Source organism: Polypterus senegalus, chromosome 17, assembly GCF_016835505.1.
Source record: "Polypterus senegalus isolate Bchr_013 chromosome 17, ASM1683550v1, whole genome shotgun sequence".
NCBI classification, from domain to species: Eukaryota; Metazoa; Chordata; class Cladistia; order Polypteriformes; family Polypteridae; genus Polypterus; species Polypterus senegalus.
The window spans coordinates 47,901,453-47,923,029 of NC_053170.1; the positions used below are offsets into that span (position 1 = coordinate 47,901,453).

The following is a 21,577-nucleotide window of genomic DNA, read 5'->3' on the forward strand; positions in this document are numbered from 1 at the left end:
TTCTGAAAAAGCTTTGATCCATTCCTCTTTGGAAAATATAATTTTTTTCTAATGTTAGGTGAAAGAAGAAATAATAAGACATATTTTTACTGTTGTATTTTTTACTCACAGTATGGAGACCAATGTTCATGTCCCATGTCCTCCCTGCATGGAGTTTGCATGTTCTCCCCGTGTTTCCTCCTCGTGCTCCAGTTTCCTCCCACAGTCCAAAGGCATGCCGGAAATGTGGATCAGCAGCGCTAAATTGGGTCTAGTGCCTAGTCCGCAGATTGTTCCTGCCTTGTGCCCTCTGCTAGCTGGGACTGTGACCCAGTTCAGGGTTATACTGGCTTGGAAAATTCTATGGAGTGGTGTTGAGTTTATTTGGTGGGCTGGGATACTTCCAGCTCGATAAAACAAGTTGACTCATGACTAGTGCAATGTAAGATATTTCAACAGATCTTTCATGTCACAGTTTTATACCTTCTGAGGTATTCATACAATAAATGGGTATTTTAGGGAATTTTAGTAGAGTCAGGTTGTGATGATGATGTTTAAGTTTGAAATGAATTACGTTGTACTTTGTTAAAATCAATGAAGTATGTAGGTTCACATTTTAAATTGTATCTCTGCCCTTGTCTTTTTTCAGCAATTATCCTATTATATTTTTGGGTGTCAACAATTTTCTATGGATTTTGAAATTATTTTTATTTACCCCTTTTTGAAATTTTATTCTTAATTACTTGGGAAAAATGCTTTGTCATAATTGCTTTGTGAAGAAAGGAGCCATATGACACAATGTTTGACGTGCAAGTAGTCTCGTGTGACTTCAAAGTGTCTCTCAGAGATGATCATGTCTCAACCCAAATTTTTTTTATGGAATAGATAGATATATACAGTATACAAAAGAGATTTATAATGTTCATCTATTTTTGTGCACTGTTTATATGCAATTCTTAATTCTGATCAACCTTCTCATCTACTTGTCTCCATCAATAGCTGCAAGAAGAGGAATGGCAGTATGTTGTGAAAACAGCTGATCCAAAATCAAAAGCAAAGGCCACTCGGAAGCAGCGCTACCAGGATATCTACCTTTTCATTTTAGCTAATATAATCAGAAGACCAATCATTGTCATAGCAGGTAACACCCTTACTGTCGTTTATATTTTAGGGTTTGATGCAAGAGCAAAACACAGTTTATCGATTTATCTAAGGACAATGTCAAAGATCCATAAATTGACTATTTTTCTGATATGAAAGTAAAAATTGCATACAGTGTAAACAGAGTTCTGGAGCTGTACCTCTTGAAGTATAAATGTTCTCCCCATGTCTGAATTGGTTTTCTTCCAGATACTCCAGTTTTCTTCCCACTTCCCCAAAATTGCCATTCAGTGTTAAGTTAATTGTCCACACTAAATTGGTCCAGTTGTGACTTAGCATTCGAGTGTTTGTTCCTGTCTTGCAGCTGATACTACTGGTCTCCACAAAGCTGACTTGGATTAAACAAGTTCAGTAATGGGTGGATGTTCTGGTGAATTATTTTTAATTTAATTCTTGGCTAAATTTGGAGTACATTTGCTGAATGGGATAAAGCAAAATGATACTGTGTAATACATTAACAATGTATTCCCAATTAAATAAGTAGCACGTTTTACTTTAATGTTCTTACACCCAGACAGTTATGGAGCCAGTCATTTTCACATGTGCAAGTGTCATTGGTATGTTGTTGTAAATTCAAAATATCTGGATTTGCTAGATATTAATAAAATAAACCCTTTTAAAACTGTTCTTTAAATATTAGAAAATTAATCAGTCAGCTGTCTTCATGATCTTTAATTTGTTTTACAGGATGTCCTGAGGAAACAATTAACGTTTCATTGAATTCAGCGCCTGAGCCTTCAGGCGTGTATTTACCGCTCCTCTGGTCTCCAAACCGTTGTTGCTGTTTCCCCGTTGTTCTTGCCTTTTCTGAACAACATTTCACACCTCTGGTTTATGCAAATGACCCAGGGCCAGGTATTTTTTTTTTACTTTATTTTATCAAGGAAAAAAATCAATGCAAAATGCTTATTTACAAGGACGTTTATGCTTTACAGTTATTCTTTATCAGGAAATACTTGCAAGCAGAATGTAAAAGAGCCACTCATGTGTTAATGAATCAAATTGGACTGATCAAGTGTAGACAACTTGAAAATTCATTTCAATTCAGATTATTTATGTATCTCTTTGTGCTAACATATATTTACCTTCATCAAACACTCAGAGCAGTTAATCTTTTCTTGTAAGGTCCCTTTGTGTCATTTGTGATGATGTTCTGCCTGCCTGGAAAAGTTTATCCTTCAGAATACAGAAAAGTCAAACCAGTACATAACCAGCTCAGCACATTATACTCTTTTCTAAATATATTGTGTGTTACAGGTATCTAACCACTTAATAAATTTACTACCTAAATCATATGTGACCATTCTACTCATCAATATACAGTATAACATATCATACTGTGAAAGATTAGGCACCCACAGTCCAAATACATGCAGGTTAGGTGCATTGGCAATCCTAAATTGTACCTAGTGTGTGCTTGGTGTGTGTGTGTGTGTGCCCTGCGGTGTGCTGGCACCCTGCCCGGGGTTTGTTTCCTGCCTTGTGCCCTGTGTTGGCTGGGATTGGCTCCAGCAGACCCCCATGACCCTGTAGTTAGGATATAGCGGTTTGGATAATGGATGGATGGAGGATTAAGCAAAAGCTCTTTTACAACAACGCCTGTAAGGCATCATAACTCATTCTGTATTTACATTGTGATGTATTCATCTAGCAGACTCTTTTATCCAAATTGGCTTACAAAAGTGGTCAACTTAATCGAGTACCAAGTACTAAAGGACAAGATCACAAAATTGATCATACCAAGTGAAGAGCTCTAAACCAAACAGAATGACACAAGCCCAGTTGCTTGTATCTTAGCTATTTACAGCCTTGCATCAAAACTGTTATCAGTTAAAAAGACATTCATAAAACAAGAAAATCTTCAGATGCTTCTTAAGCACACTGAGGGAGTGAGCTGTTCAGATGGAAGTGAGCAGCTTGTTCCACCAGCTAAGAGCTACATGGGAAAAGGGCTCCGGATTGAGATTTCATGCTACATAGAGGTTGTATCACCAGATGCCATTCACGAGCAGACCTGAGTGTCTGCTCGAGCCAGACCTGGAAATGCTTCCGGTGCCACAGCGAGTCTTCTTGGAAGCACTTCCAGGTCATAGGAAAGCAGGGAGGTCCTCACCTGACCTCACCCTCTACCAACACTAAGGGACTCCAACAGGGTTGCACTTCCAGATTCCAACTCCCAAGCACTCCTGTGTATGTCCAAACCTGGGATGCTATCAAAAGAACACCACCACCTGCTGTATGGGGAATGGAACTGTTCCCAGCCTCCAACTTTTGCTAGTCCATCCATTATATTACTCTAGCCAGGCACAAAGCCACTTCCTCATCCTCATCTGTCCATCCATTCTGGTCTCCAATCCAAGCATGAAATGATCCTCCCTCCTGGCCAGAATGCATGTCCATCCTGTGTACAAGAAGGAGGATAGGACCTTCCATATACATGGGTGATGACCCACTGACTACTCTGCATTAAGGATTTAAACTTGATGTATGCTGCTACAGGAAGCCAGTGTAGAGACCTCAAAAGAGGAGCAACGTGTCCACCTCAGCTGATTGAAGATGCGTCAATACATTATGAATCATCTAAAGTGGCTTGACAGTACATGAAGGTACTCCTGTCAGAAGAGAGCTGAGGTCATCCAGACAAGACAGGACCAATGCATGGACCAGTAGTTGTGTTTCATACTCTGTCAGATATGGCCTGAGCTTGCAGAAGTCATACAGAGTGAATATGCATGAACGAGAGACAGTTATAATGTGATTGAAGATTGAAGACTGAAGATCAGGAAAGATAGAATAGACTGATTTTATTTCATGCTACTTTTATGTTCTAGAAGGAATATTAATAAGGCCAATGCTATGCCTTTGATCTGCTATGGATATACATTCAAGTTCAGGTTTTGTACACTGATTAATACTGTACAGTCTTAAACTTGATATTTGGTAGACCATTTGTTGAGACAGAGGAACAGAGAAATCCTTTACTGCCATGTTGGATGAAATCATGTGCTGACTCAAAGTTTATTGGAATTTTTGTTACATATACTGTAAGATACTAAAATGTTCTAAAGTATATATCAGTAGGAATTAAACATGTTAATTGTCAATGTCAACTTTATTTATAAGGCACATTTAAAACAACATAGGAATGCTGTGGCCAAAGTGCTTTACAATAATAGAATTAAAGAAAAACATACAATTAACATGAATAACATAAATAGAAATAAAATAAATGAACATAAATAAAATAAATAATAAATAGAAGTGATGTTACATGATCACAATGAGGAAACCATCAGTATTACTGAAGGTCACGGAATGCAAGTGAATAGAAATGAGTCTTTAATCTTGTTTTGAACAGTTCAATTGTAGACGACTCCTTTATGTGATGTGGTAAAGAGTTCCACAGGTGAAGAGCAGCAGCTGCAAAAGCCCTGTCCCCCTTAGTTTTACACTTGGTATGAGGGACAAGAAGAGACAGCTGACCAGATGATCTAAGCACTCTAGATGGCTGGTGTAAAACACCCAATTCGGATAAATAGGCAGGAGCAAGCCCATGTAAAGATTTAAAAACTAGCAACAAGATTTTAAAATCAATTTGAAAACTGACAGGCAGACAGTGTAAAGAAGCTAATATTGGAGAAACAGAGTCATACTTTCTTGCCCCAACCAGAAAGCGAGCGGCAGCATTCTGGACCAACTGTAACCTGCGTATCAGGGATTTGCTAATCCCAGAATACAGTGAGTTTCAGTAATCAAGGCAAGAAAAGATAAAAGCATGAGTAGCTTTCTCAAGATCCCTAGGAGATAAAAAAAGGCTTGATCTTACCTAATAGACAAAGCTGGAAAAAGCAACTCAACTACAGAAATAAGATAATAATAAATAAGATAAATAAGAGAGGTTACTGTCAAAGAGAACACCTAGATTGCGAACTTGAGGTATGCTCAATCCTTCGTTTCTTCTTTATTGAAATATTGCAGAAGCTGGAGTTTCAGAAAACAGTAAACTTGAGCCAAAAATGGTACTCTACTGGTCTTTGCAAGAAATAATAAAGATGATTAATTATAACTGTTTACTGAAACAAGGTTGATTTTACAATGCTTTCTGAGCAGATAGCAAATGTATTTTCTTACACTAAAATTGTACTGATTGAATTTAAGTTCCACAGGCAGCTGAGTTTGCTGCATTGATTTGGATATTCTGCAGAGTGGAGGTTATAAATCAATTTATATCTAATGTATTTTTAACTCTTAACAGATAAAAAAGCAACTCTACTGCATATTATTTACAGTAATTGGAATACCTTGCTTAGAATGGCTTGCAGCAGTGGTCCTGCAATTCCAGATGACTGTGCCATTTGTTGCCTGAACTTGTTAGCTCTGGCTGCATACTTGTTCCGATAAGTTGAATCCATTCAATGTGGAAATTAAGCTGCCCAGAGGTTTAGTCTTATCTTGTCTACTATTCATGGTTTTCATGGACAGCATATCAAGGGATAGCAGAGGATTAGAGAGTGTTCAGTTTGGGGACTTAAGGGTTGCAGCTTTGTGTTTCTGAGTACTATTGTCCTCTTGGCCTCATCAGACTTTGATTTCCAACTTGCATCAGAAAGTTTCCCAGCCAAGTGTGATGCAGTTGGAATGAGAATTGAAACCTCTAAAGCTGGGGTAGAGGTCCTCCCTCAGAAAAGAGTGTCTTATTTTCTTCAAATACGGAGTGAGCAAGGGTCCCATATGAAGGACTTTAGGTACTACAGGGTCTTCTTCACAAGTTAGGGAAAAGTGATCATGAGATTCATCAGTGATTTTGTTATACTTGGCCATGGTGATCAAATGGGGATTAAGTCTGTGGACAAACCTTTCACTTTATCATCCAGCCCGCTTTCTTACCTATGGTCACAAGCTCTTGGTAGTGAAAGAAAGAATGAGATTGCAAATACAAGCAACCAAAATGAGATTCAATGTCCATCTCAGTGTCGGGTTGTTGGGCTCATTCTTAACAATAAGTTCAATGTGGGAGAACTTTGGGGTAGAATAACTGCTTCTACCGATCAAGAGAAGCCAGTTTATGTGTTTTTGGCATTTAGACAGGAAGGCTACACAAGGTGTCTGTGGCACAGCCCCTGGAAAAGACTCAGAGACAGACCCAGAACATGCTAAAGTGATTATATCTCTTACCTGGCCCAGGGGTATCTGGGAATTTCCAAAGAGGACCTGGAAAACATTGCTGAAGGCAGGATGCCCTTGTCAGCTGCTCAGCTTAGCTTGTTGATACCACCACTCTTATCAACATAAGGAAACGGGAAATGATGATAACGATGATGATGATACCAGTTTGAAATGTGTTTAACTTTTTGAAATTGCTGTTTTCTGCTTTTTTCATGGTTGCATTTTTTTACAAGTTAAATTCCTAAAGCATGAAATCCTCTTATTAAGTCTGAAACGTTGTTGTTATTTTAGCTATAAAATATTTATCAACACATTACTGTTTCATTTATTTGCAATACTTTATTTGCATAAGAGAAATTGCACCATGAAGTAGACTGGACAAAGATAAACTGGAATGGCAATGCTGTATGTAATCTCAAGAAGAAAAGGTTGCTTGTTAGGTGCCTTCTTTCAAAACTTTACAGGTAGCATGATATAAAGATATAAACACAGATGTTTTTTAATTCGTCTTTTTAGAAATCGAAGCAGTTCCATTAGTAATACCCTGTAAAGACAGACTTCTCAAGTTTGGAGTGCCATTCTTATTTGAAAAGAATGAGGATGCTAAACAACAATGTCTGGACACCTACCTAAACCTTATTAATGTAGAAGGCTGCACTGAAGAGTTCATCACAGCTGCCAGGTAGGAATTCACACCACTACATTTGTCTTTTACTGTTTGTTCTTGATTGAATTATTTAATTTAAACTTTCCTTTAGATGTGTTTTTCCTCTTTTGTTACAGTGTCTGTTCAACTAATGGGTAGCAATAGAGTCACCCATTTGGAAATACATCTGTGGACAGGGCAAGCACAGGGTCAAAGTTTGGAGTCCTGGTTGGCATTTTTCAAGCTGTAGAGGAAACAGATTCTTCATACCTCTGGCTTTAGACATTACCCATTGTAGAGTTCCCCTTGTTTGTATCCCATCAAGGTTGTTGTACCATCTCAAGGAGGCAACTAAATGACCAGAAAATAGACATAGTCAAAAGCTAGGCCAAATTCTAAACCAAGTAGACACATCCGGCTTGCAAAGTCAATGCAGAAGAATCAGAATTAGAGTACAGTATTTTTGTTAATAAAGCAGACACTAACGGAGAGAATTTCTTTTGTTTTTACCCAAAAACTCATATAATCAGGAAGTGCATGGTGCTCACATTTTAAAACATCACATATGTGATGCAACACACACACTCCTGGTGTTCACTGGGTGGAAGAACCACAGCATCCATAAACAAACATTCCAAGTCCCAAAATTAACAATAACAGTGTTGTGGCAAAACATTAACCATTTTAAATTTTCTTAAATACGTTTTGGGTAATTTTATACATAAAAGAAAATAATTCCTTATATATTAGAACCTTCAATGGGAAGAAAACTAGTTCCAGATTATAACAAAAGATGGCAGGATGGTCACCCTCAAGCCATCCTTCACACTAATGCTCAGAACATTGGTTGACTTTTGATTTGTGTAACCTTATCACTTCTTGAGTTTTTACAAACTATAGTTTACCAAAATGAGTACATCTGAGACTTGATCAGAATTAACTGTTTATGAAATAATTATAATAAATCTGCCTTCCAGTGTTTCTTTTGTTATGTAAACGGTAATCAGCATTTAAGATTATTTATCAGAGAGCCAGTAAAAAAATCAAATCTTGCTGTTGATAATTTTTTTAGGTTGCAAGGGAACGATCTGCCAGAGAACTTCAGCCTGGTCCAGGACTACTTCAAGCTTGTCCAACACATGGAAAGCAATAGCCACAGGAATGTCGAGGGCAAAGTCAAACCAAAGCTGAATCCAAATCAAGACCAGCTCAGCAAGGTCTCTGCCCTTTCCAACTTTTCAATAACTGGCAATCACTGCGTTACCTCGGGGTGTCAGTACTTCTCGTCCACTTCCACACAGCCATTTTGTCACGAATGTCATAAAAAACTTCATCAACAAGCCACTCCCTCTTCACATCGAAAGCAGTTTGTTTCTGACAGGATGTCCTTCTATGGCAATGATAGTCCTGCCGAAGTAAAACTTCCACCTGGTCCAGCATCTGCCCCTGCTGCATCATCTCAGATGACATTTTTTAATGAAATTAACCCGAAAAGCTCTGCCGTTATCAGGAAGTGTCCAGTCACAGGAAATAAGACCCAGCACACACCTCCCAATGCTACCTTTAACAGAGTTCTGCTATGCCCATTCACAGCAAGCCATACCATGCGAGAACTGAACCCAGAAGAGACACTTGTGGAAAACACAATGGACCTCCTTACTGGGAGATGTATAATGTGCAAAAACGAAACAAGGACATTTAATGGCTTATGTTACAAGTGCCTGCAGAGGAAGGCAGAAGCTTTCGGATCAGATGATGATCAGGATTCAGTAATCCCAGGCTTTCAATCTGCTTTGCCTTCCTCCTGTCTAGAAGAAGAAAGCTGTGGCTCCTGCACTGAATCAAGGAATGGGAGGAGGTGTGTCAATGCTGGATGCAATTTCTACGGCACCCAGGAAAATTTGGGCTACTGTACCATCTGCTACATTGCCATCTATGGTGGGTTCTTCCCTTTTGTTGCTTTCAGATCAGATTTGATTTGACATCGTAGTGCTTGATAGGAAAGTTTATATCAAATACAGTATATAACTCGATTTTCCTTTACTAAAATGATGTAATCCTATGAGGAACTAGAGGCACCTATGAGGATTTGGGTAAAATGGTCTAGGTGCTTGTGGTCAGAGTAAGTTTCTGTGAATTCTCATATGCAAAGATTGATGAGTGAGATGTTTGGCAGAAAACCAATGATAGATTTTAGAGCTGTTATTTGTAGCAATAATTAAAACACATATCTCTTGCATTTGTTTGAATATGTGGCTTACACATTCTGGGTACTACTTGTTATCTACTATGTAAGTCCTTCAGAATAAATGTTCTATTAACATTTTTTTACATTAGTTCATTTGTAACACTAGACAGCTAAAACATGTTTTTCTTTTGATCATGGAGCTTCCCTGAATCTCAGATTGAATTGAACATTGTCTGCTATCAATGACACCAAACATAATGGCTACAAGTACATATATTTCACAGAGTGTTGATGGAAAGAGTCATATGAATGGTGCATCTTAGAACTAAGTAGTAGACATCGCAGACAAAATGTTAATATTCGCTTCTTTGTGAACCTTTTTGGGAGATTGTAGGTTCTGAATGAACATGTCTAGCCACCCTGACTAGCCGCACTGTCCGCCAGCTCTGGTTATGGTAGCCTGCCAGTTTTCATGTAGTCTTGGGACTAATTGTAGTGCTGTGTTTATTCTCCCAAGCTTTAAAACAATGTTCTCCATTGTTTGGTAACTTTGTTCTTTCCTACTCATAGGTCTTTATAGGGTGATTCTAGACACATGTACAGAGTACAGTGAAATTCTTATCAACAATCTCTGGCACCATGATTAGTGAGTAGAAGTACCTCTTACCAAAATGTCTGCTTACCTTTACCTGAATAAAAGTATTCAGTGCTGACATACTGAAAACAAAACTATTAATATATCCCACATTTTTCCTACATTTTTCATGTGTACCAATTTACTTTATTCCTAAAGCATCTGTGTGTCAACTGTAGCTCTCAGAAGTAACAAAGTGAAACCACCTTGTCATCTACTGATTAGAAGCTCGGAGTGAAATCCAGGCTATCTAAGGTCATTGCTCCATCTATAGTGTGGCTTTTTTTATCTGAGTCTTTCACCATAAGAAAGGTCTTGGAACTCTTCTCTGTTGTAATTATTCAGATGTTTGTGTTGTGTAAGGGCAAGGCAGAACAAGTCCCAGACTAGTTGAGGTGCCAACTGGGCAAACCCTATTTATCCATCCATCCATTGTCCAACCCGCTGAATCCGAACACAGGGTCACGGGGGTCTGCTGGAGCCAATCCCAGCCAACACAGGGCACAAGGCAGGAACCAATCCTGGGCAGGGTGCCAACCCACCGCAGGACACACACAAACACACTCGCGCACCAAGCACACACTAGGGCCAATTTAGAATCACCAATCCACCTAACCGGCATGTCTTTAGACTGTGGGAGGAAACCCACGCAGACACGGGGAGAACTCCACGCAGGGAGGACCCGGGAAGCGAATCCGGGTCTCCTAACTGCAAGGCAGCAGCGCTACCACTGCGCCACCGTGCCGCCCAAACCCTATTTAATTAAAAGAAAAAAACAAAAATGAACTTAACAGGTGCACAGTGGCACTAACCAGACAACAGCGGCAAACAGGCCTTTTATCCTCTTCTAGCAGCGTTCTGTGCTGTTACAGGTCTGGAGTCGTTCTCAGGTACAAATGAGATGCCACCTTCCAGGGTTGTCTCCCTTTTATATCTGTTGGAGCGGAAGGGTGAGGCTCTTCTGGCTCCACTCCCCTCTAGGGGTGGTTTCTTTTGCTGTTGTGTGGTAAAGGGGCAAAAGACTGTTAGCAGCAGAGGTCCCCCTTGTCCCTTGGTGGTTCCACATACCTTAGATGAGCCTAGCAGGCAACCCTCTGGTGTGCTTGCATGATAGTATATAGAGGTTTTGTGGTCACGTTAAATAAATCATCATCATCATCATTATAAACAACTCATTGATAAATATAATGCTGAATACACCAAGTTGTTTAATTTATGAAAAGAGTAAAGTATCATATTTCATAGAAATGATTCGTGCAAATTATATTTTCAGTGGAATTTGGTATGGCTAAATAAAGAATGTGCCATTCACACAAGAACAAAGAAGTTTAGACCCTACCTGGTAGCGATTTCATGCATTACTTCCACTTGCATCAGTCTGTCATGCATTATTTAAATAAAGTGAACTCAGCAACCCTCATCAGGTAAAGTGATTTCAGAAAATGAGAGGAGAGCATATCCTCAGCTAGGAGAAGATACTGTAACAATGTGGGAAGAGGGCTTTGCCAGCAGTGACTTTCGATGTGCTGAGTCTACCTGTGGAGAAAACACAGTAAAGTGCACAATAAGCTTGTTTTACTGTGTCTTTGTATGGTAAATATGTCATACTTTTTAAAAATACACAGTATTCTTTAGCAATAATACCAATCAGAGAAATAGATAAAATTGATCTTACAGATTATCCAGCTATAGATAAAAACGCACGTAAACATGGAAGTGAGAATGAGGCTTTAAGGAGTAATATTTCTTGTTGTGTTTGTAAGAATTACGTATCAACACTTTGAAACCACTTGGCTTTTTTATCCACACCATATCTTGACTCACTGGTACAAGAAAATCCCCACATATGATACTGTCTGACTCATCTTGATGTCTAGTTATACAAGGCATCCAACTTTTGGAGTTCCCTACTATTTGTGATCCCCTTCACCCAAAAAAAGAATTTTTGTAGGCCAGTTTTGGTCCATAGCTTGTGCAGATAATGACACCCTTATGATAAAGAGTAAACCAGTAAGTATCTGCAGCAAAACAGCTTGAAAGGCAGGCAGTGTGGTGTAGTGGTTCAGTCTCTGGACTTCAAATCCTGTGCATGTGGGTTCAAACCCCGCCAATGACACTGTGTGACCCTAAGCAAGTCACTTGACCTGCCTGTGCTCCAACTGGGAAACCACAAGTAATGCAACCAATTGAGTTGTAAGCCACCTTGGATAACAATATCAGGCAAATTAGTAAAATGTAGAAGGACTCAAAGTTGTGCATGGCACATTAACTGACCCCTAGGGTTCAACCTTTAATGGTGAATGAAGTGTCAAATTTACGCCTTTTCAGAAAATGGGGATCAGTAATGTTGGCATTTTGAGTGTCAGTTTATGCTTTTTTAATTTAAGGTTGCTGATCATGAATATTATGATAGTTTTTGGAGATCGGTAGTACAGGCTTGTAAAGTGTTATTGTATGCTATTTCAAGGATGCTGATGATAAATATGATAACATTTGTGATATTTAATTCTTTACTGGTGATTCTAGTCCTCTAACACCCACTCCCAGAAGATTAAACGTGACAATTTTCAAACATAAGCATGTGGGGTATTGTTTTAGACTATTTCAAGGTCAGTGATTACAAATATTATACTAGTTATGATCTTTTACTAGGGATCTAGTGCTCGATGGACCTCTAGCAGAAGGTAAAATGACAAATGTATATTACAATTGAGAATATTTAGACTTTAAACATTTAGACTGAAGCATTATTGATGCAATTCTTCTTGTTTATTGTGTACTTCTATCTCCTTAAGTAAATCATTACATTTCATATGAATACCCCGCATTAGGCCATCTTATGTTAATTCAGACTCAACAACTTCATGATTTTCTCATTTCACAATTTTGAAGTTGCATGCAAAATTAATCTGAGTGTCAGTTTTGCAAAACTACATGTCAAACTAAACGTGCCAGTTTTGCTCATCACTAATTGTTACAAATTACACCACAGAGACTGGCAGTCATATCCCTGTGGCTGTCCCTTTGGAGTAAGAACAGTATTTAGCATGTCTGACCACTCACATTTGATTTCACTAGTTTTTTACTTTCTCATATACAAAGTATAGGGAAAGTATTGGAATCTTTCAAAAATTGGATGTTGAGATCTTAATGAATCTCGATGTTTTAGACCTAAAATACCATTTTTGGAATTATGTCTGTGTCTCTGTGTGTGTCTGTGTGTGTGTGTGTGTGTGTGTATGTAAACACGATAACTTCAGTACGCTTTCAGTTTGGTCAACCAAATTTTGCATACAAGTATTAGGTACAAAACGTAGATTTGTATCAACTTTGGAGCTATTTCTGCTAACCGGAAGTGGTACTTTTTTTATTCATGCAGCTGCAGAGTACGATTTATTCAACTTTACTTTTACAATAATTGTTCAATATATTATTAATTTAATTTGATTTATTGTTGATGGTTTGTTAATGTACATAATATAAAAATATAGTCATTGTCTTGCGGTTTAATGGTCAAATATCCATGCCCATATTTGAGTATATACTGCCAATTTTTGCTATTCTTGTAGTCTGTCTGTGCACAAGTGGAATGGGGCTTCGATGTAAACTGATATGGGTCTGCTCTCCTTTGGAATATGTGGGCATGGAGTATCGGAAATTTATCTCCACATGGGGTGTAATTCATTCTGTCAGATGGAGCCTTTGGAGCCATACTTTGGCCAAGTCATCCTATTGCATAGAGTAGCTGAGCCCCACCATACAGCCAGCATGTGAAAAGGACACGTCTGCTCCTTCTCATTGGGCAATAGGCTGTCTGTTTCATTGATGAGAGTTGAACCTATCCAAGCAAAAGTACGAACGGCTTGTCCCTGGAAGTGATGTGGGGATATGGCCAAGTTATAGGGTGATTTGAAGAATCACATATGACTGCACAATGGCGCCGTAAGGAACGCCAACCTAAGTAGAGAGCTACACATGTTTGGGTTCATTTTGAATATTGAAAGTATGTGAAATTCAGACATGAATGTGAGCCCACTAGTATCCTTATGACTGATGGCCAAAGCAGCAGTTGATAGCCAAGTAGTACAGTATGTTATATAAGCTAGGGATGAGGAGACAGACATATATTTTCAGTCTTTTTTATTTAATAATTATATGACTCCTGATGTCTCTATCTGGTTAAAATGGCAGGTAGCATCACCAGTGGCACCTTATTGCAAAGCTTAAAAATATTTGTTTTAATTTTAACAGATTCTCTGTCATTAGCTTTTGTTTCAAGTGATAAATCCTCCCACAATTTGACCTAACCCCATATATTAATTTACATTTCCTGGAAGACAGCATTACTATTAAAATAGAAACATTTTTTGTAAAGTTACAACAATTCTCAGCAACATGTACTTCATCTGGCTTTATGTTATGAATCAGCAAAAAGAAAAAAAAAGAACAGATTTGGGTTGCACTTCTTCTCAAGTCATTGTCTACTAGATCCATGTGGTTTCTGTGTGATGTATGCATCAACACTTGCCACAGCGGTTTAACTCAGCTTGGTTACTCTTACAGGCAACAAAGATCACCACGGTCAAAGTGTAAGCACCACAGCCATGCTGGGCAGCCAGCCATCTCCAAGCTCCTCTGTACAGCGGAACCTGATGAAATGTCGAGCACTCGAATGTACCAGGCTAGGAAGTCATCAGCATAACGGCTATTGCAAGAAATGTTTCCTTTTGACCAGGGTTGACCTAGAGGCTCCCAGATGTTCTAAGGCAGAGAAGGTGAGAAGTTGGGGAAAAGCAAATTCATTCTGTATGTTGTTTTAATTGAGAAATAAAGTGTCAGTCATTGCAAAGGTATTTTAGTGTTAGTTGTTTGATTAAAGCTGAATCAAAATGAGGATATAATTGAAAAATTGAGGTTTCCTTGGGGCTGTGGAGAACATAGTAAGCTATAGAAGAGATATGAGGTTTGTGGTTGAAATATTAACTTCAACATTTTCAAAGTATGAACAATTTTGGTATTTTTTTTTAAATTCAGAATAGCATAGGTAAGGAACCAAAACACAAAGTAGCTGAAATGTGAACAAACAATTGTCAATACCAGTTGGTCACATGTGCTCTAGGATTTTTAGGGGCAAACAGAACTCAAAGTCAAAATGCAGTATTGAGTCTTTAATCAAATATTTATTAGACCAGGATATTCCAGTACGCAGTGGGTCGTTCCTTTTATATTTAAATTTCAGCCATCAACTTAATTTTCATTTTTATATAAGGTTGCATCATCTGACATCACACACAGTACTGCAACCACTGGAAAGAAAGCGTACTCCACAACCAGACCACGTAGACAATATGAATATTTACCCTCAAACTTTGCAATTCTATCAATTCAAATAATTTCTTGACTCTTTCAGATGCCTTCTTCTGTCTATTAACTAGTCCCTTTAGCCAGACTTTTCCTTTTTCACAGGTTTCACTTCACTTTGTGAGCCTGTGCCCACATCAGACAAATAATGCACCCTCCATAGGATGGAGCTCCTCCTGTTGCGGCTTCCAGGTGTTAAATTGCAGACCTTTTCCATCGCCACCTTTTTTCTTTTTTTTTTTTTTATTTATTTTTATTAATTTTATTACAATCCATACAAAGCAATCAAGTTTTTACAAAAAGAAAAATTGAGTTAAGAACAGATCAAGATGTCCTGGGTCATTTCGCCAGAAAAGGTGGTCCCGATGAGTTATTCCAGAGCCTTGTGTCTTTTGCTTTCGTGATCCTTTCCAGTGGATGTCCAAGTGAGAATAGGATAGCTCTAGGGGATCTTGAACCCCTCTATGTGCTCCTGTTCTGGAAATCACAGTGAGTTGGACCAAACTGTGTCAATATATATACAAACTCAGCAGGAAACTGCAACTACATTTCTAGAAACAATGATGACAAACCCAAAGTGATTTATTTCATCGAGATGAAAATAAAATATAAACAAAAAAAACATATAACTTTAGTGTCTGAATAACTAACTGACAGAAAGCCTTCATTCATTTTCCAGTACTTATTCGTGACCAGGTCATGGGGGCAACATTCTTAACAGTGAGGCCCATCTGTCCCTTTCCCCAGCCACAATTGCCAACTTATACTGTTGGATCCCAAGGCATTCCCAGGCCTTCTATAGATAAAATACTCCCAGAGGGCCCAGGATATCCTCCCAACTGGTCATGCCCATAAAACCTCCACAGGGAGGTGTCCTTGAGGCATCCATATGAGATTCCCGAACCACCCCATTTGGTTCCTCTTGATGAGTCTCTACTCCAAGCCTCTCCCAGATGTCTATGCTTCTCTCCCTATCTCTAAGGGAGAGCCCAGCCACCCTACGGAGAAAGGTAATTTTGGTCACTTGTACCTTTGACCTTATTTTTTCAATAATTAACCAAAGCTCATGGCTATAGGTGAGGGTAGGGATGCACATCGAGTGGTAAAGCAACAGCTTTGACTTCTCGCTCAGCTCTGTCTCCACCACTACGGATTGATATAGCGACCATATAACTGCGCTTGCCTCCCCAATCCACCTGTCAATCTCATCATCCTTTTTTTCTTCATTCATGAACAAAACACCAAGGTGGAGATACTTAAACTCCACCACCTGAGGCAGAATTGCAGAAAACATATGCAATGACATACGAGTGATGCTAAAGAGTTCTAGCAGCAGAGAAGAAGGTGAAAAAAAGAACAAAATGACTAAAGATTAGATTGGCTATAAAAGGTGGCAATCTGAAAGGATTAAAAGAAACATGTAAATTTGTCGGCCTGCTGCAGGGTTGGTTGTGAGAATCGAGTTTAGTTGTGTGCTTATCTACTAGTATAGTTTGTTTTTTTGTTTGTTTTGATTGACTATGTAATTTTACTTGGATGTTACTCATCTGGAAATGAGCCAGCTGAATTAGTTCCTTCATTTCACTTTCACTGTGCTTATCGTGCTGAGGACAGCAGTAGAAACTTGCCAAGTTGGTCAAACAAGTCCACTCTGTCTCAGCAAATTGTGCCAAATCCTCCTGGGGAATTTCTAGGTAAACCCCAGTCAGCTGAGAGATATGAAACTTCAGGCATACCCCCGGGTTTTTCCAGTGGGCCATGTCTTGTACAACTTGCATGGGAGACAGCCGAGGGAATTATAGCTATCCAGCATGTCCACACCACGTCAGTTGGTTCCTTTAAATCCATGGGAGACATGCTTTAGCTCTAAGGCATTGCTGAGCTCCTCAGCCTTCCATGGATCTCATTCCTTCTCATTTATTCAATATAACCACAGCCTGTAGCCATAAGTGGGGATGATGTAGACCGACCAGAAATCTTCTTCCAAGGTCTTATCTCCCATTTTCATGCACAGCCTAAGTATCTTTGGCAGCTGCTCACTGCTTACCTAAAGCTAGCAAGCCACTCTTTTCTGGAAGAGGACCACGGCCTTACATTTGCAGGTGCAAATTCTTATTCCAATTGCAATAGACTTAGTTGTGCTTCACAAATAAATTTGCAAAATAATTTGTATTTTGCTTCCAGTGAAATTTATGCCATTCACACAAGAAGAAGTACATTTATTTCCTGTCTGGAAGCATTTTAATGAATTAACTCCACATTTTTCTGTATATCCTCAACTAGGATATACTAGTTAGCAGGAGAAGACTTTTTACGTAGTGAGTTTTTCCTTTGGAGCCAACACAGTGACGTGCATGGTGATGCATTTTAGTGTGTCTTTGTGTTGAAAATATGTAGTATGTTATGTTTTTAAAAAACATACTGCTGTCAGCCATGGTGATGTGAACAGCAGTCACAAATAGAATTGATATTACCAGTGTGGTATGGGATACATGTATATATAAATAACCAAAATGAGAACGCAGCTAAATCAATAAAGTGCTAATAAAGCACGGTCATCAGAGTATACTCCAGTATATAATTAGGCTTCAAATCTGAAGAGAGGACACCACATTGTTGGTACTGTAAGGGCAGAGGAGCCTAAATGTGATCTCCCTGTAGCCAGACTTTCTGCCCTATGTGAACTGCAGCGTGCAGTCTTGAACAAGCCTCAAACTTAAAAGAGCACTTAGACCAAAACATGAACTCCAAAAATAACAGGGACTTTTTGAAGATCGTTAGGAGAAAAAATCACAAGGTGAACAAAACCTATCTTCCTATATCTTGCCTTCTCCTAAAACGCTCCTCCTTTTCTGCTCCACCATGCCTCTTACTTCCTCTCTGATCCTGAATGTTCTTCTCTTTCATTCCAGTAGAGCCCTTTGCTCCACCTTGCTTCAGACTCCAAACTCACCTCGCTGAGAGTAGGAAGTTCTTCTTAAAGGATAGCCCAATTCTCATTCCAAAGTCAAATTGACTGACCAGTTGCTCTTTCCTAACCTCTCAGGTAGCATCCAGCCATCTCCTTAAAGGCTTAGACATCTAATGTAAGCATGACTGTAGGCCTTTGCTCCTCCTGAGTGTTATGAAGGACTATTCCTCTGGCCACCCACATCTACCACCCTGTCCAGGACAAATCTTCTGCCCACAGTCAGACAGCTTCTTGGTCTTATGGCTAGGCCATTAACTAGTCTAACAATTATATAATAAAGTGTTTTAATGTTAATTTTCATTCTGCTGCCTGAGCACAATACAGGTAGTTGTCGACTTACAGCCTATGCATCTTACGACCATTTGACATACAACTGCTACCGTGTTTCACAGCCAAATGACAATTTCCGCCATACCAGCTTTGTATGCTGTGACACATTCATCTCAATCTCAGTTTATTACCTGCAAGGATTTCAACCGCATTCACTTACATCTGTTTTACAATTTCGTGACGTAAAATTTCTTTTATGACGTAACATAACACAGACAAAGAAAAGATTTGCGAACCTGTTAAAGGATTAGCAAGAGTTATAACGAAACAAAATAATAAAATAAAAAATAATGTACAAAAAATGCTAGAAAATCTACACAATGTGCTAAGAATGATGATAACAAAGGATATAAAACAAATAGTATGACTTAAAGGACTATACATACGGTCAGGTTTGAATACATACATCGATCCTTCTTAGGTTCAGATCTACTTATGACCGGTGTGTCAGAACTGAACATGGTCGATGACTACCTGTACTGTAAAGTGACTCAGACCAATATTTGAACCCTCTTCACATTAAATATATGAAACTTTAAATGAAAGAGGAAAAAGTGAAAATTCTAAGAGTTGTTAGTTTGCTAAATTACAGTTATTCATGTTTTGTTATGAGATTTTTATTGCATGGCTATTATTATTGGTTTTGTGCAACTTAAATGAGACACAATATAAATCTGCAAAAAGAGAAATGATTACATTTCAAACATGTTACTTTGCACTGGAAGTTTTTTTGATTAATATAAAAGGATTGAATAAGAGTAACAGAATATTTGTGAACTTACATCCACTGAAAAATAAATCATGCTTCTTGTTTTAATATTTGTTGTCAGAAAAAAAGCTCTACAATTGAGCCGCACTACAAAACCAGCATTAAGCAAGACCCCTTGTGTGAACAGTTCAGAGAGAAGATTGATCTGGAAACCAAAAATGTGCCTCATGGTGCTGCGAACCAAGGGACAACGATGACTGGAAATGTGGAGCTGACCATGAGGCTGTGCCGGGAAAAGAGATGCAAGAACTTTGGGAATGTCAAGTGTGAAGGATATTGCAACGAATGTTACCGACGCATCCTGTCCAAGTAGTTGGAGTTGTGGGTTGGTTATCCATGGAGCACAGTTTGAGTCCATAGAAAGACATTCAAAGTGAAGAACAAGAGAATGTTTGTAAATAGCATTCATACTACTGCGTAGTTCAGCAAAGACCATTATAGATCACATATATGCCTGTGTTATAATAGGAGAATTCATTTTGGACTCTTTCAGCTGTTCACTTCAGTGAAGCTTATAATAAAATGACAAATACTGCCCCCTACTGTTCTTTCATAGCTTTTACTGCTGCCATATCACCACATTCTTACTGACTAAATCTGATTCACATCTAAGAGAAGCCAAAATCAAGTCCAGAACTATTAAGCACAAAAACAAATAATAATAAGTTTATTGGAAGGTACATTCAACACAAAAGGGTCATTTGAAGATGTCATTTGAAGTAACAGAATTTGTTTGGACCTTGTTCCAAGAAATAAACACACAGAACATTGAATGTGCCCCACAGAGGAGTTTTTCTCCATCTACTCTAACACCCTCCATACACGCACAACCCAGTGATGTACATATCAGAGTGAACAGTGGCCTTACTTAATATGAATGAATGGCATTACTTCCTGCCCTGTAACCAGTGCTTCAAAAACAGGCTGCCAGTTACCTCTGAATTGGAAAAAGGTGATTCTACAAATTCATTAAATGGATGGTTAGATTGTATTATAACAATGTTTACCTAAATGTATTATGTCCTTTCTTCTTTATGTCATATTAACATGCTATCACTAACTCACTAGCTAAACTAGACTACAGTGTTAGTTGCAAAAAAACAAAATAGTTTTCAAGCCGATGCTAGTGACTGTCTGATTTTGATGTTCTATACGAATGTGTAATATTCTACACTTAATGTGGTTTGTTAGAAGGGGCAGAACTTTCTGGAAAAAATGTCCATTAAAGAAACCCGTGCAAAAAATGGGGTTGGGGTTGGACATAGTGGGAGAGTTGGATGTAGACACTTGTCTGTTATGAGGCTCTCCATCATTGAAATCCATTTACTTGGGCACAAAGTTCCTGGGGAGTCTCAAGAAGGATTACAGCCTGGATTGGGTTAGTAACCTGGATTGTGAGAGGGACTGTGACCCCTCAGAGAGAGACTCAAAGTCAGCATGGGAGGTGGATGTGGAAAAGAAGAAATGGGGGCTCCTTTACTCAATCCTGTCAAGAACAAGAAAACAGGGCTGGTGTTGCAGTTACTCAGTCGATAGTTATTATAGTAGATACAACCAGTGATGGAAACTATCCTGGGCAACCTGAAGTGAAACTTTTAAAAAAATTAGTATGTACATGTAGACAAAAGGACACCATTGGACAATGTTATATGTTAATTGAATTATCTTATTTCAATTCAGAGGTAACTGGAAACCTATTTTTGAAGTACTGGGTGCATGGCAGGAAGTAATGCCATTCTATTGCATGGCACATACACTCAAATTAAGCAGAGCCACTGTTTAATATAACATGTACATCATTGGTGTGTGTGTGTGTTGGAGTAGAAGAAGAAAAACTCCTCTGACACAGGATGGATGTACAGCCTCCACACAGGCAGTGACCAGGCCAGGATTCAAACTCAGTCTTCAAAAGTTGAGGCAACTGCGCTAATCACTGCACCACCATGCCATCCTGCATTCATAGGATTTTCATAAACTCTTACTTGTTTTTACTTTTTTTGGATTTGCATTTTAAAGTGAATATTCAGACTTTGAAGCAGTAGGGCATGCTTTCTGTAATTAGATTATACTTTATAATAAAGTTTAAGATACCTTCAGCGCACTGTATCTTAGGACAATGATGTATTTCTATTTCGCACATTCTGTATTGTTATACAATGTATTAAATGACATCAGAAATTACCTTTTTCTCAGCATTTTTATTGAAAATGAAAAATGGAATTGTCTGCTATTTTTAAAAGAAGTCATGTTTGTCTTTGAGTTTTCATTTTAAATGCCGTTCATACAACTTTAGGTCTAACTTTGTGAATTTGTCCAGCCGTGATTTGTTGACCTGACTGAACATTTTATGACTTTCTAGTAGTGAGAAATCA

General features: G+C 38.6%; 1 protein-coding gene across 5 annotated transcripts in view; it reads left to right on the forward strand.

The window, feature by feature from the left end:
• The window catches only part of LOC120517501 (tumor necrosis factor alpha-induced protein 3-like), a 108,327-nt gene extending 86,990 nt beyond the window's left edge, over positions 1-21,337 (forward strand). For all 5 annotated transcript variants that reach the window (XM_039739867.1, XM_039739868.1, XM_039739865.1 and 2 more), the window contains exons 4-9: positions 979-1,120; positions 1,828-1,995; positions 6,823-6,988; positions 8,025-8,890; positions 14,338-14,549; positions 19,267-21,337. In XM_039739867.1, the coding sequence (XP_039595801.1) occupies positions 979-1,120; positions 1,828-1,995; positions 6,823-6,988; positions 8,025-8,890; positions 14,338-14,549; positions 19,267-19,518 (1,806 nt within the window). In that variant the 3' untranslated portion in view covers positions 19,519-21,337. The remainder of the gene's footprint in view (positions 1-978; positions 1,121-1,827; positions 1,996-6,822; positions 6,989-8,024; positions 8,891-14,337; positions 14,550-19,266) is intronic.
• The last annotated feature ends 240 nt before the right edge of the window (positions 21,338-21,577 follow it).